Here is a 15233-nt window from a genome sequence, read left to right as displayed (position 1 = left end):
ACAAAGCAGGGACCCGATTCAGCTTGTTGGACGCCGTTTCTCCAAGTCACCTCACCTGGAACTCAGTCCCCCCTGAGTCTGGACAGGCAGTGGGAGGGGCTTGTGCTCATGGGGGTTGGGGACAGCTCAGAGTCACCCCCACTCTGAGTCTCGAGACAGCTGCACAGAGCTGTCCCTCAGGGCCCCCTGCGGGGCTCCGCACGTCTCCGTGGGTCTTGGGGGGCTGGAGAGAGGCGCCCCCAGCCCAGCCATGGTGGGGAAGAAGCCGGTGGTGGCGTCTGGGCCTTGGGGGTGCCCTGACCTCTAGGAATGGCAGGACCAGGAGCGCGGTGTCACCAGCCCCCAGAAGGTCGTCTGTGCCGGAGAAGGGTGAGTTTGGAGGGGGCCCTCCCAGTACCCACCCTGCACGCCTCAGCCAGGCCTGGAGCCCCCAACCCTGGCTCAGCTCTGGCTGCCTGGAGGGGCCTCCTTGCTGGCGGCCTTACCTGGGGCAGGGGGCAGTGACGTCGCGCGTACCACTCCTGGCAGTACAGGCTGACCTGGATGCCCTGGCCCAGAAACAGCAGCGTCCACATGACCACGTTCCACGCGGGGCCTGTGTGCCGGTCATGCATCATGAAGTTTAGCAGCCCTGCAGGGAAGAAGAGGCGGAGAAGCTGTCACCCCAACTCCAGAACCCACGCCGCGTCGCCCAGACCACCCTCCCCAAGGAGCAGGACGCCTCCCGGAAGATCTTGAACCCACAGCAGAAACCCTCGGCGGAGGTGGCAGTCCAGGTGGGGTTTTTTTGCTTTTGTTTTCCATTTTTAGGGTTCTGGGTCACACCCAGCCGTGCTCAGGTAATAAAATATGTTGATAGTATATATTCTTGACATGGGGTGATGTCAGTGTCTTTGTAATTTTATGTTCTTCCACAAACCATGTTGCAAATCCAAGCATAGAAAAATGGCAAATCACTTCCTAGATTTTTGATCCCAAACAAGTATAGTGTCTGTTCTTTAAGTTTAATATCTGATATTATCCACAGACAAGGGCAAAAAAAAATTAAACACATTAGAAAAATCCTAATAAACACTTGACCAGCACACTTCAAAACTGTCAAGGTCATCAAAGAAAAGGAAAAGTCATGACCAAATAGGATCTGTGACAGGGACTAAAAGTAATATGGTCTTTAAGAGGGAGTTCTAGAACAGGAAAAGTATTTTAAAGACAAAGGGAATTTAGTCTGATTATTGGTTTACCTAATAATAATGGTTCCTGGCCAGCTGAGGGGACCATAAGGAGAACCTGGCAGGCCACTGAAAGTATCCTGCCCACACGGCAGAGTCTGGCAAACTCCCCGTGGTGTATTCAATATGCCAAAAACCAGTATGGGTCTCATTCTCCTGACCCTGAAAGAGCCTCGAATGTGGCACTTTCTAAAATCTCAGGGCTAGGACGAAGGAGACGTTACTGGTGCCTGCTCGAGGCAATCGATGAACAACAGGATGACAGTGATACAGTGATACCCAGCCGTGCTCAGGTGGTTACTCCTGGCCAGCTGAGGGGACCATAAGGAGAACCTGGCAGGCCACTGAAAGTATCCTGCCCACACGGCAGAGTCTGGCAAACTCCCCGTGGCGTATTCAATATGCCAAAAACCAGTAACAATGATGGATCTCATTCTCCTGACCCTAAAAGAGCCTCGAATGTGGTGGCACTTTCTAAAATCTCAGGGCTAGGATGGAGACATTACGGGGGCCTTCTCAAGGCAATTGATGAACAACAGGATGACAGTGATACGATGATACCCAGCCGTGCTCAGGTGGTTACTTCTGCCCAGCTCAGGGGACCACAAGGGATGCCGGGGGATCAAACCCAGGTTGGCTGCATGCCAGGAAAGTGCCCTCCCAGACGGGCAATCCCCCAGCCACTAGGCAGCACCGGTGAAGCTGAGAACCCGGACCACCTCACTGCCTGGAGTTCCTGCCGCACCTCCGACCTCTGCATGCCCCCTCAGCAGGAGCTTTCTCAACACCTCCGGCAGCCTCATGTTGCCTCCCTTGTCGCGGGGTGCCCCTTTAGCCTCAAGACCGAGGAGGACCCCCGCCTCCTCCCTCTGGGGCTTCCCTCCCAGTGCCACTGAGACCCGAGCTCACCTCCGATGCCCAGGAAGAGGACCAGCATGACTGGGTAGAAGAAGCCCAGGACGAAGCAGACAATGTACTCGTGGACCACAGCAGAGACCAGGAACACGCCCAGCTTAGCTGCACCTCGGGCCCGGCCACCCAGGAGCTGGCGGAGGGGAGCGGGGAGGCAGGAGTGAGCCCCTCCACAGAGTCGGGGGCCAATGGGAAGAAGATGGGATTTGGGGCAAAGCCGGGTTAAGTCGGTCCTGCTTAAGAACATTCTATGGGTCCACTGGGACTGAGATGGATTTTTTTCTTCTAAATTGTACTGCCAAGGGTCATCCCCAGATTTCAAGGATGCCAGACATGCAGTTATTGGACTTTTTGGTTCGGGGGTGTGGGTGGGGGCTTACTTCTGGCTCTGCACTCAGGGATCATTCCTGGTGATGCTCAGGAGACTGTATGTGGTACCAAGGACCGAATTTGGGCTAGTTGCGTGCAAGGCAAGTGCCTTACCTCTATCCTACCTCACCCTCCACACAAGTGGTTTTTTTTTTCACTGCTGTTGTTGTTTTTTGGGTCATATCTGACAGTGCTTGAGGTCTGCTCCCTGCTCAGTGCTCAGGGAACCAAGCAATGCTGAGGATGGAACCCAGACTTCCTGCATGCAAAACGTGCTCAGTCTACTCACTCCCTAGATGCAGTTCTTAAGAGGGGCTATCACAATGCTTCTTTCTGGGATGGGAGAGCTAGTACAGTGGATACAGCTCTTCCCTTGCAGGTGACCAATCTGGACTTGATTTCTGGCACCTCATGTGGTCCCTTGAGCTCTGCCAGTAGTGACTCCTAGTTCAGAGCCAAGAGTAAACCCTGAGTACCACCAGCTGTGGCCCCCAATTTTTTTACAAAAGCTAACTTTTCAGGGGTACTGTACAGATTAAATAAAAACTCCTGATGGGGCTGGAGCGATAGTAGAGCGGGTAGGGTGTTTGCCTTGCACGTGGCCAACCCAGGTTCGATTCCCAGCATCCCACATGGTCCCCCAAGCACCACGAGGAGTAATTCCTGAGTGCAGAGCCAGGACTAACCCCTGTGCATCACCGGGTGTGAGCCCCCCCAAAATAACCCAACTCTTGATAAAGTAATATGGCCATATGAATGATCTTCGCAAGCTAAGGTTAGGGGCAAAGCCCTGTGCAGGGGGTACAATTAAGAATGAGAGAAGGAGGGGCTGGAGTGATAGCACAGCGGGGAGGGCGTTTGCCTTGCACACGACTGACCCAGGTTCGATTCCCAGCATCCCATAGGGTCCCCCAAGTACTGCCAGGAGTAATTCCTGAGTGCATGAGACAGGAGGAACCTCTGTGCATTGCTGGGTGTGACCCAAAAAGCAAAAAAAAAAAAAAAAAAAGAATGATAGTCCAACAGGGAGGACATCAGCCTTGCACACACTGACCTGGGTTTGATCCCCTGATCCCCAGCACCCCATATGGTCCCCTGAGCACTGCCAGGAGTCATTCCTGAGCACAGAGCCAGGAATAACCCCTGAGCACTGCCAGATGTAGCCCCAAAACTGGAAAAAAATGAGGGAAGAAGAACATTAGGCCCTGAAAAGCATTTTCCATCTTCCGTCATGGGTGGAATTCGGTCACTTGGAATCCAGGGGGCGGAGCCTGTGCTGGGCGAGGAGGGAGCCAGGCTGCAGGGGTCGCGGAGCCCCTACCCACAGTCCGTCCTGGTAGATGTAACTGTAGAGCCAGTCATGCACCACCACGTTCCAGGTCCGGTAGTAGTTGGAGAAGGACGTGGAGTTCCACCAGTCCTGGGGAGGGGCAGGATTGGGGGGCGTCGGGGCCTGTGCCCGCCTGGCCCCAGCATCTCCCCACTGCTCCCCACACCTGGCCCTGGCCCCGACTATCCCCTGCATGAGTGCGGCCACCATTCTCCCAGCCCTCAGGATCTGGGGGTCCTGCCCGTCCCCACCCCCCACCCCCAGGCCCTTCTCAGGAGAGGAAGATTCCAAAGCACCAGCCACACGAACGAACACTGTTGCCCGGGGGGAAGAGTGTCTCATGGTGGGAGAAGAAGGTGGCACGGCCGAGGTGACACCCAACAGAGCCACCCTCGTTCCTGGTCGCTCCCAAACCCCCTCTCACCCAGCAACCACATGGCCCGGGGCCTGGCCCTACCCGGTAGAACATTCTGTCTCCAAATCGCAGCATCTCTGCAAAGGCGTTAAGCCAGCAGTGTAGGAAGGCAAAGAAGATGAGCAGCAGTATGAAGAGGCCTGGCCAGGGGGGACAGGGGCCACGCGTCAGGCTGGCCACCAGGGAGGACCCCCGGAAGTGGCGCGGAACCCCTGCTCAGCAACCATGGGGCCTCGGTTCTTTTATTTTGGGGCGACACCAGCTGTGCTCAGAGCTGACTCCTGGCTCTTCACTCGGGGATCGCTCCTGGCAGGGCTCGGGGGATCCTCTGGGATGTCGGGGATTGAACCCGGGTCAGCTGTGGGCCAGCAGACACCTCACGCTCTGGCCTATGCTGCCAGCCTCTGGGCTGCTGTCCTTCCCCAGTTCCTGTTAGTCACTCGACAGCTCATACATTTGTGAGTTAATCCATTTCTTGTGAACTCAGGCCAGGCCTGGGAGATCACGGAGTGGGTGAGAGAAGAGGCAAGGAGGGGCCTGTGTCGTTGCAGCTACCTCAGCTGCAGGTATCTGCTGCAGGAAGTGGGGTGCAGGGCTGGGGGTGGGGGCCTGGTGAGGGATGGCCGCAAAGGGAAGGAGGAACTTGACCTCCAAAAAGAAACTGGGGGGCGGGCTGGAGAGATAGCACAGCAGGTAGGGCATTTGCCTTGCACATGGCCGACCCGGGTTCGATTCCCAGCATCCCATAGGGTCCCCCGAGCACCGCCAGGAGTGATTCCTGAGTGCATGGGCCAGGAGTGACCCCTGTACATCGCCGAGTGTGACCCAAAAAGCAAAAAAAAAAAAAAAGGCGTGCAGAGCGGGCTCAGGGACAGTCCAGACACCCAGATGACAAGCAGTCAAGGGAGGAGGCGGCTATGAGGGGCTAGTGCGGGGGGGGGGGGGGGGGGGAGTGAGCACTGAGTGCGGGTTGGGGGGAATGCAGGAGGAAGGGACGCCCCAGAGTTCCCCTCCCCGGGCACAGCCCTCTCCAGCCCTGCCCGCGCAGACCTGGCAAGGTGGCATGCATGATGGACAGCACCAGGGCGCGCGTGCTGAACGGCTCCCGGCTCATGTTGGCGAAGACGGGCACACACAGGCGGCAGAGGATGAAGCAGGCGTAGAGGAGGCAGCCCAGGGTCTGCACAGGCAGAGGGGCAGCAGCTGCTCGGATGTGGGCCGGGGGGAGGGGGCACTGACGACTGCTGCCCCCTTTTCTGGACTCCGGCCCAGTACCTGTCTTCCCCCCGGCCGGCTGGCCGCACCCTCTGCCCTCCTCCCTGGCCTCCCCCCAACTCCCTCAGCCCGCACGTGAGTCACCCCACCCCCTCCCCCAGCCCCTCCCCTCCCCCCTCTTCTGACCTGGGCAAAGTTCTTGGCCACATAATTCCACCTGACACGGGGCGTCCTGCAGCGGCCAAGAGACAACGTGTTTCTCAGGCTGTTGCCTGGTTCCTGCTCAGGCTGGGAGGCGGGGGTGGGGGGTGGCAGGGCTCTCTCTGTAGCTCCCTGGGCTGCTCTAGCCCCCCAGAAGGGTTATCTGAGGAGCAGGGTATCTAGAACACTCCGTGCCTTCCACAACAGAGAGGGCCAGTGGAATCTGAGCTCGCTGTTCACTGAGGGGCCAGGCTGAGGGTTTTCCCACGACCTGAGGTTTTCAGTGTCCAAACCAGGACAATCCTGGGCAATCCGGGACAGCCAGTCACCTTGGTGTCACTGTGTGTCGTGCAAGGAGGAGGGGTCGGCAACCCCACTCAGCTGCCATCTCTGGGGATGCTTCCTGAGGAAGTGGTGGGGACCCAAGGAGAGGGAGGAGGGAGCACCCTCTCCCTGGGCATTTGGTGTTTTTGTTTTTGTTTTGTTTTGTTGTTGTTTGGTGCACACACATACACACACACACACACACACAGTACTTGGCAATGTTCTGGGGCAAGCCCCACCTCTGTACTCAGGGGTCACTCATGACACTGCTTAATGAATGATTTGGTGTCAGGGATGGAATATCCATGTGCATGTGCCTGGGCCACTGTGTTCTCTCTCCGGTTCCGTAGCTGGGCATTCGGGAAGGGACACAGGGTCTTACCTGGGATAGTTCTCCCTGTAGATGAGTGTCGGGCAGAAGAGGAAATAGAGGTAGCTGGAGAAACTAGGGGTGTCACCTGGAGGAATGAGAAGGGAGATCAGTAAGGACAGGGCAAAGGTGAGTGGGAGGATGAAGGGTGTTTTTGTTCTTGTGTGGTTTGGTTTTTATTTGCGGACCACGTTCATCTGTGAGAGTAAGTCAGGGCTTGCTTCTGGATCTCTAGTTGGGATCACTCCTGGCAGGACTCAGGGAACCATATGTGATGCCAGGGTTCAAAACCAGGTTGACTGTGTCCCAGGCAAGCGCCCTACCCACTGCACTATCTTTCTGGCCCCTGTTTTATTTGGTTTTGGGCCATACCCAACAGTACCTAAAGGCTATTCCTAGCAGAGCATTTGAGGTACCAAGGCATCCAAGCCTGTATGCAAAGCACATGTTCTGGCCTTTAAGTCATCTCCCAGCCTGGGAAAGGGCACTTGGGCCAGAGGAGAGCCGGGTAGGACAGAGGTGTGAGCATGGACGAGGAGGCCGCATGTGGGGCCCGGGGTTAGCTGGGAAAGGGAAAACAGGAACGTCTGAACTTGCTCTCCTTTTCTGGGGCCTCTGTCCCAGGCACCCCCTTTTCTGGTGCAGGGCCTGCTGTGTCCAGAACACAAGTTCAACCACTTGACCTCTTGTTCTCATTTCCTAAACAAAAGTTCACCAACCCTGGGTCTTCCCTGAGAATAAGCCTCGTCCGAGATTCGGAAGGGGCCAGAAGTCCGAGGCAACTCAGGCGCCTCTCTCTGAGGGGTGCAGGAATAACCCTTAGATATTGCCAGTCTGGCCGAAACAAACCACAACAAAACAGCCGCCAGAGAGTTAGTAAAATGCAGGATGACTGGGACAATAGCTGAAGGCCAGCGATTTACCTCGTGAGCATGAAGGGTTCAAGAAGAACTTGTATGATAGGGCCAGAGTGACAGCACAGCGGGTCGGGCCCTTGCCTTGCACGTGGCCAACGCAGGTTCAATCCCAGTATTCCATATGGCCCCCCAAGCCCTCTCAGGAGTGATCCCTGAGCACAGCCAGGTGTGCCCCCAAGCCAAACCGAACCAAACGTAAGAGCTTCGGTGGGGCGCTGCTAGTCAGGGACCTCACCTCCTTTGCCGCGAAGGGTCCCCGGCACCGACTCTCGCAGGAAGGAATAGCTTTTCATCAGAAGCCTGACCTGGGACCGAGGGAGGGAGGGTGAGCTGCGTGTCTTTCAGCTGTGCCCTCCGTCCGGGGCGAGCAGCAAAGGCTTTCTGATCGGAACCTGGACTTAATCTTTTAGTCGCATCTCGTTTTAGATGAGACAGTGGCTGGGATGAACCGAGGGTAAAGGGCACAGGAAAAGCCAGGGCGTAATCTTCATCCGGCCTTCTACCTGGAAGTCTACACGGAGTCAGGCGATCTTTGATAGCAGCGAGGGGCACCTGAGGGCGCGCTCCACCCTCCCAGCCAGCAGGCCCCGCCCCCGGGGCTAACCCCGCCCACCAGGGAGTGTCCGGCCCCGCCCCAGAAACTAGCCCCGCCCACCAGGGAGTGTCCGGAGTCGGCCCCCTCTGCGGGCCCCGCCCCCGGAACTAACTCCGCCCACCAGAGTGTCTGGGCCCTGCTCCTCCGTGGCCCCGCCCCCGAAACTAACCCCGCCCACCAGGGAAGTGTCTGAAGTTCGCCCCTTCCGCGGGCCCCGCCCACCAGAGAGTGTCCGGAGTCGGCCCCCTCTGCGGGCCCCGCCCCCAGAACTAACTCCGCCCACTGGGGAGTGTCCGGCCCCGCCCCCGAAACTAACCCCGCCCACCAGGGAGTGTCCGGAGTCGGCCCCCTCTGCGGGCCCCGCCCCCGGAACTAACTCCGCCCACCAGAGTGTCTGGGCCCTGCTCCTCCGTGGCCCCGCCCCCGAAACTAACCCCGCCCACCAGAGAGTGTCCGGCCCGGCCCCGCCCCCCAAATTAACCCCGCCCACTAGGGAGTGTCCGAAGTCGGCCCCCTCTGCGGGCCCCGCCCCCAGAACTAACTCCACCCACCAGAGTGTCCAGGCCCTGCTCCTCCGTGGCCCCGCCCCCGAAACTAACCCCGCCCACCAGGGAGTGTCCGGAGTCGGCCCCCTCTGCGGGCTCCGCCCACCAGAGTGTCCGGCCCTGCTCCTCCGTGGCCCCGCCCCCGAAACTAACCCCGCCCACCAGAGAGTGTCCGGCCCCGCCCCAAAAATTAACCCCGCCCACTAGGGTGTGTCCGAAGTCGGCCCCTCGGCGGGCCCCGCCCCCAGAACTAACACCACCCACCAGAGTGTCCAGGCCCTGCTCCTCCGTGGACCCGCCCCCCGAAACTAACCCCGCCCACCAGGGAGTGTCTGAAGTCCGCCCCCTCCGCGGGCACCGCCCACCAGAGTGTCCGGCCCCGCCCCCGGAACTAACCCCGCTCACCAGGCAGGGTCCGGAGTCGGGTCCCCTCTGCGGGCCCCATCCCTGGAACTAATTCCACCCACCAGAGTGTCCGGCCCTGCTCCTCCGTGGCCCCGCCCCCAGAAATAACACCGCCCACGAGGAAGTACCCGGGCCCGCCCCCGGAATTAACCCCGTCCACCAGGGAGTGTCCGGTCCCGCCCCCAGAAATAACCCCGCCCACCTGGAAGTACCCGGGCCACCCCCGGAATTAACTCTGCCCACCAGGGAAGTATCCAGGCCCCGCCCCCAGGTCCTAACCCCGCCCATCAATAAGTACCCAGGCCCCGCCCCAGGGGCTAACCCCGCCCCCGTCCCCTCTGCGGGTGCCGCCCATCACCTGCTCGAACACTAGGATACTGCTGGAGGCCGGTGGGAGCTGGTACTTCATCGCCACGTGGACCGGGAGCACCCAGAGCACGGCCGTGTGGGCCAGCAGCAGCACGCAAGCCAGGCCCACCCCCAGCTTCCAGGCTGCGGCCGCTCGGGGCCTCGCCCACAGACGCAGGGCCTGGTAGGGCACCAGCAGCGTAGACAGAAACATGGGGACCCACGTCATCAGCGCCAAGGGCAGCTGTCCGAAGGTGAAGATCAGCAGGTCAATCTCCAGCATCAGCCTTGGGGTGGAGGAGAGACGAAGGAGATGAATGTGCCGCACGCCCCCACTTTCCCTTTCCGCGGCAGTCAGGGCTCTTGGGAGACGACTGAGCTGTCATGCTAAAGTGACGAGCTCCCCGTCTCTAACGGTGTGCGAGATGGCACTTCTGCTGCCCTAGATATTGGCAAAGGGAACTACCCCCGGGAGGCCCAGCCATGGAGTGAGTTTGCCTCTGACGTTTGAACCTGGATCGATTTCTTAAGGGTTCCAGAGGCGCTCAGTGCTTTTTATGGCCTGATTGCTGGGATAGAAGATATTTAAGGCTTAACCGATTTTCTTAATTTGGTTGCTTTAAAGTGTCCACAGGCTGACTGTGTTTTGTTTCTTATTTTTTCTTTTTTTCCGTTTTGGCTTTTTGGGTCATACCCAGCGATGCACAGGGGTTACTCCTGGCTCTGCACTCAGGAATTACTCCTGGCCGTGCTTGGGGGACCATGTATATGGGATGCTGGGAATTGAACCCGGGTTGGCCGCATGCAAGGCAAATGCCCTACCCGCTGTGCCCACTACCAGGAGCAATCCCGGAGCACAGAGCCAGGATTAGCCTTCCGAGTGCTGCCAGGTGTGGCTCAGATAACCAAAAGTTGAAGAACACCCAAATATTGAATAAAGGACCAAATGAACAGAATCTGACTCCTCCTGACTCTATAATCATTATAACATTGAACTAACATGAACAAATCGATGTCTAAGATAGATCGTTAGGGCATGGGGGCAGAACAATAGGTAGAATGAATTATTTACGTAATAAGTAAACAAGTATCTGCCAAAACATCTTGCTACTGATATCCATCACTGTCACTGTCCTCCCATTGTTCATCAGTTCGCTGGAGCGGGCCCAGTAATGTCTCCATTGTGAGACTTATTGTTACTGTGTTTGGCATATCAAATACGTCACGGGTAGCTTGCCTGGCTTTGCTGTGTGGGCGCGATTCTCTGGGTAGCTTGCCGGGCTCTCCGAGAGGGGCAGAGGAATCGAACCCGGGTTGCCCAGGTCGGCAGCGTGCAAGGCAAACGCCCTACCCGCTGTGCTATTGCTCCAGCCCACTGATGTCCATATGGATGTGAATACTTGGAAAATGTTCTGAAGGAAACTCTTAGAGTGCTCAGATCTTACCTCAAGGGGAGCAAGACACTTCATATGTCCTTGTGGGTTTTTTTGTTTGTTTCCTTGGGCCAAACCCACTGTTACTGAGTGACTCAGTGCTTACTCTGAGCTCTGTGCTCAGGAATCACTCCTGGCAGGGCTTGGGGGACAGATGCAGTGCTGGCCACATGCAAAGCAAGTGCCTTAATCCCTCTTCTTGAATTTCTTTTTGTTTCTTTCTTTCTTTGAAGGGGGGGGGGGCATACTTGACGGTGTTCAGGGCTTACTCTTGGCTCTGTGCTCAGGTGCCGTGTATTGAACCTGGGTTGGCCACTTGCAAGGCAAGTCCCTACCAGCTGTATCAATCACGGTCACGGTCACAGTCACGGTCCTCCCGTTGTTCATCGATTTGCTCGAGCGGGCCCAGTAACGTCTCCATTGGAGACTTTGTTGTTACTGTGTCTGGCATATCGAATACGTCACGGGTAGCTTGCCAGGCTCTGCTGTGCGGGTGAGATACTCTCGGTAGCTTGCCGGGCTCTCCGAGAGGGGTGGAGGAATCGAACTCGGGTTGACCATGTTGACCGCTTGTAAGGCAAACGCCCTACCGCTGTGCTATCGCTCTAGCCCAGCTGTATCAATAGTTAGTACTATTGATATAGCTGACCCTCTTCTGGGGGCTTTATTGAAATTTGATCCTTCAAATAGAAATACAACTAACAGCATCACTTTTACCAAAGACTTCGCTGTTGCTGAGGGTACTTGGTCTTCCTCTCCTACTGAGGGTGTAATGGGCTGAGGGCATGGAAATACAGGACCCCAGGGGGAGACAACTGAGGTTCATCTAGCAAGAGGGTGCTCTCTAGGGAAAACAACACACCCAATGATTCGTGTGTATATCTGTCTTCCCCTAGCAGATGTGGAGGGAAAATGCAGAGGACTCAGGACACTGGATGGGGTGTGCCCCTGGGGTCGGCTACTTGAACTGAACAGCACTGACTTGGCAAGGAGCATATGAGAAGCTGGTGTGTGAGCACCTACACGTGCACTTCTGCTGTTAAGAATCCTTGAGGATGGGCTGGAGTGATAGTACAGTGGGTAGAGCGTTTGCCTTGCATGCAGCCAACCCGGGTTCGATTCCCAACATCCCATATGGTCCCCCAAGCGCCGCCAGGAGTAATTCCTGAGTGCATGAGCCAGGAGGAACCCCTGTGCATCACTGAGGTTTCTCTCTCATCACTGAGAGTGTCCGAATAAGAAAAAAAAAAGAATATCTGAGGGGTGTTGTGTCCCCACAGTGACTAACTTTGGAAGGGTGGCACCAATGGTCAACAAAGGATTTAGGGCCTCAGTGATAGTACCTGGATGGGGCATTTGCCTTGCACACGGCCAACCTGGGTTCAGTGTCCAGCATCCCATGTAGTCCCCCAAGCACCACCAGGAGGAATCCCTGAGTGCAGAGCCAGGAGTAAACCCTGAGCATCGCTGGGTGAGGCCCCCAACAAACAAAAATGTCATCAAAGCGGGCTGGAGCGACAGTACAGCGGGGAGGGCATTTGCCTTGCATGCAGCCGACCCAGGTTTGATCCCCAACATTCCATATGGTCCCCTGGGCACTGCCAGGAGTAATTTCTGAGTGCAAAGCCAGATGTTACCCAAAAAGTAACAGAACAAAACAAAACAGTTATCAAAGGCTTCAAAGGCTTAGGAGGAAGAGGTGCAAGAGTGTATAAGAATAAACGATATGGGGGCTGGAGAGAGCACAGCAGGTAGGGCGTTTGCCTTGCACGCGGCCGACCTGGGTTCGGTTCCCAGCATCCCATAGGGTCCCCTGAGCACCGCCAGGAGTAACTCCTGAGTGCAGAGTCAGGAGTAAGCCCTGTGCATTGCCAGGTGTGACCCAAAATGCAAAAATAAAAAAGAATAAACGATATGTTACAAGGTGTTAGAATAAACGCTGTGGCACGTTTAGCTTTGGAGCACTGGAGCCTGGAGGTGGAAGGATGATGGGGGCGGGGTGCAGGGGGAGGGGACTTACCTGCCCTCATGGAAGAAGTCGATCACCAGGGTGTTGATGATAAACACACACAGGCCAGCAATGAACATGTGGTAGATGGTGCGGAGGTGCTGTATTTCCATCAGCTCGCTGCGGGGACAGGGCTGGTCAGCGTGCGAGGGTTTGCAGTCAGGTGGACCAACTCAGGTATGCTAACACAGGTAGGGTCAGGGCCCAGCACCGGGCCCTTGTAGCTAAGGGGACATTTGCACTCAGAAGACCCTCTCTAGCTCAGACTCGAGCGTCCTGACGGCCTTCCTTCCTTTCCCCATCCAGGCCGAAGGGCAAACCCTCTCCTCATCCCTCCCCTGAGCCACCTAGAGCCGGAGATGGGGACCCAGGTCTCCCGGACGCCCAGCCTGGCATGCGGCCGACCCAGGTGTCTTCCCTGATTCGCACTTGACTTACTCAAGCAGAGACTTGCGCAGGACAAACACTTTGCCTTTCCCCAGAGCTGGCTCCTGGGTCCTGTGTGGAAAAGATTCTTCTGGACCAGGACTCAAAGGAAGAGGCCGTGGGCTGAGAGCAGGGCCTGACACCCGCCTGGGGAGCCCGGGCGGGGCCGCGGGAGCAGGGGCGGTGTGGGAACGGGGGTGGACAGTAGAGAACGGGGACAAAGGCTGGGGCCACACCGGTACTTTGCAAGGGACACGGGCTGCTGTCCTTGCCTCCTGCTCAACTCCGGACTCACTTGCTGGAGGTGTCCGGGGGACTGGGCCGTGGGGGGGTGCCCGGCTGCGGGTACACCTGCACAGCCTCGCGCATGGCCCGATCCAGCAGCTCCAGCAGCTGTCCCTGTGCTTGTTCCAGCAACTGCGTCTTCACAGCCTACGGGACAGAGAGGACAAGGTCCACTGTCCTCCGCCCCCCAAACACCTGAGCTCTGCGCCTGGCCCGAGGCTAAGGTGAGCGGGCAGGGTGCTCCCCAGAGGGCGCCGGGACTCCGGGGCTGGGGGGTGGCAGCCAGAACCACAGTCTCTGAGGCCCAGTTCTGGCCACCCCATCACTCTGGCCCTCCTTGGCTCTCCTCAACCCACCCCCACTATCGGGGAGATTTTTATTTATTTACTTATTTATTTATTATTTATTTATTTATTTTGCTTTTTGGGTCACACCCGGCAATGCTCAGGGGTTACTCCTGGCTCACGCACTCAGGAATTGCTCCTGGTGGTGCTCAGGGGACCATATGGGGTGCTGGGAATCGAACCTGTGTCGGCCATGTTGGCTGCGTGCAAGGCAAACGCCCTACCCGCTGTGCTATCGCTCCAGCCCTGATTTTTATTTTATTTTATTTTATTTTATTTTTATTTTTGGGTCACACCTGGCGATGCACAGTGGCTACTCCTGGCTCTGCACTCAGGAATCACTCCTGGAGGTGCTCAGGGGACCATCTGGGATGCTGGGAATCGAACCCGGGTCAGCCGCGTGCAAGGCAAACACCCTACCTGCTGTGCTATTGCTCCAGCCCCCTATCAGGAAAATTTTTGGCCCTTGTCCTCTGTGGACCTGTTTCCCGCCCCCCCGCCATTACTTATTATTATCATTATCATTATTATTATTAATTATTATTTTTATTAGTTTGATAGTTTTTACTGAAAGTCGTGTAGAAAGATGTGAGGGGGAGGAAGAGCGGGAACACAGGCTTCCCCAGAGGGGAAACAGGCAAGCAAACACGATGTGCGTTCGAGGGAGAACACGGGCCTGAAGAAGTGTCATCTGGGAACGCCAACCTGGTCTGGGAACTCTGTCCCCGCAGGCCTCAGGCCCCTCCCCCTCCCCCGCACCTGCTCTCCTGCCGTCTGACCTCTGATGGCCCTCACCTCCATCTGCTGATTCCATTGCTCCGAGTCCTGTCCTCTGGGGGTGTCAGGGCTTCCTAGAGAGGGTCAAAGGGCACACACGGGACATGGGACAGAGGAGGACAGAGGAGTTAGGGTTCTGCTGCCTGCTGCGAACTCAGAGCTGCTCTGAGCAAGTACTCGTCTTTTTGGCTGACGTCCCCCCCCCCTCCGCCCCGCATCTACTGGGGACAGGTCACAGGCCATCACAGGTATCCTGGCAGTGAGTGAGGAGCCCCAGCGGGTGGGGACTATGAGGACAGACACCAGGTTGCCCGGGAACAGGAAGCTCCTCTTCGCCCTCCCTGCACCCCGTCTGTCCCTCTCCTGTCGCCAACGACACCTCCTGGGACAGCAGGAGCGATGCCCAGCGGAGGGAGGTGACCCTTCGAGTGCATTTCCCCCGGGCTCTCAGCACCCCAGCGGGTGGCTCACCGTCCCCGGGACTGGAGGTGCGGTCCTCCCGCCGTCCCCGTGGCTCCTCTCTCTTCCGCAGACGGGCCGCCTTGGGGTCCATGGCCATCCCGAGTGGGCAGCGAGCGGCCGCAGTCCGCGCTGGCCTGCACTCTTGCCGCCAGTCCCTGCCGCGGCCTCGCTTCCAGCTCTGGAGACTGAAGTCCTGCCAGGAGCAGGGGGCCCGGGCAGCGCCCAAGGGTGCCTGACCCTGGATTCAGTCTCTCAGCTGGGGGGCTGCACTGCCCGCTGGCACGGGGGTGCACACGGCTCACCACCGGCGTCCAGCCACCACC

The 15233-nt window shown here is 57.6% G+C and overlaps 1 protein-coding gene across 1 annotated transcript; it reads right to left on the bottom strand.

Moving 5' to 3' along the window:
• Positions 1–290: 290 nt before the first annotated feature.
• On the bottom strand, positions 291–15001 carry SOAT2 (sterol O-acyltransferase 2). Its single transcript, XM_056119922.1, has 15 exons — positions 14920–15001; positions 14467–14522; positions 13338–13474; positions 13055–13114; positions 12629–12736; positions 9186–9462; positions 7518–7587; positions 6378–6453; positions 5657–5702; positions 5306–5435; positions 4298–4395; positions 3832–3930; positions 2139–2274; positions 486–631; positions 291–354 (listed from the first exon to the last, which is right to left on the bottom strand). The coding sequence occupies exons 1-15, from the start codon at positions 14999–15001 to the stop codon at positions 304–306; spliced, it is 1572 nt and encodes a 523-aa protein (XP_055975897.1). The 3' UTR covers positions 291–303.
• Between the last annotated feature and the right edge of the window lie 232 nt (positions 15002–15233).

The sequence above is a fragment of the Sorex fumeus genome, unplaced genomic scaffold (genome assembly GCF_029834395.1).
Source record: "Sorex fumeus unplaced genomic scaffold, SorFum_2.1 ptg000042l, whole genome shotgun sequence".
Classification (NCBI taxonomy): Eukaryota; Metazoa; Chordata; class Mammalia; order Eulipotyphla; family Soricidae; genus Sorex; species Sorex fumeus.
Note: the sequence above shows the minus strand (reverse complement) of the source record. Positions and strands in the feature narration are given on the sequence as shown.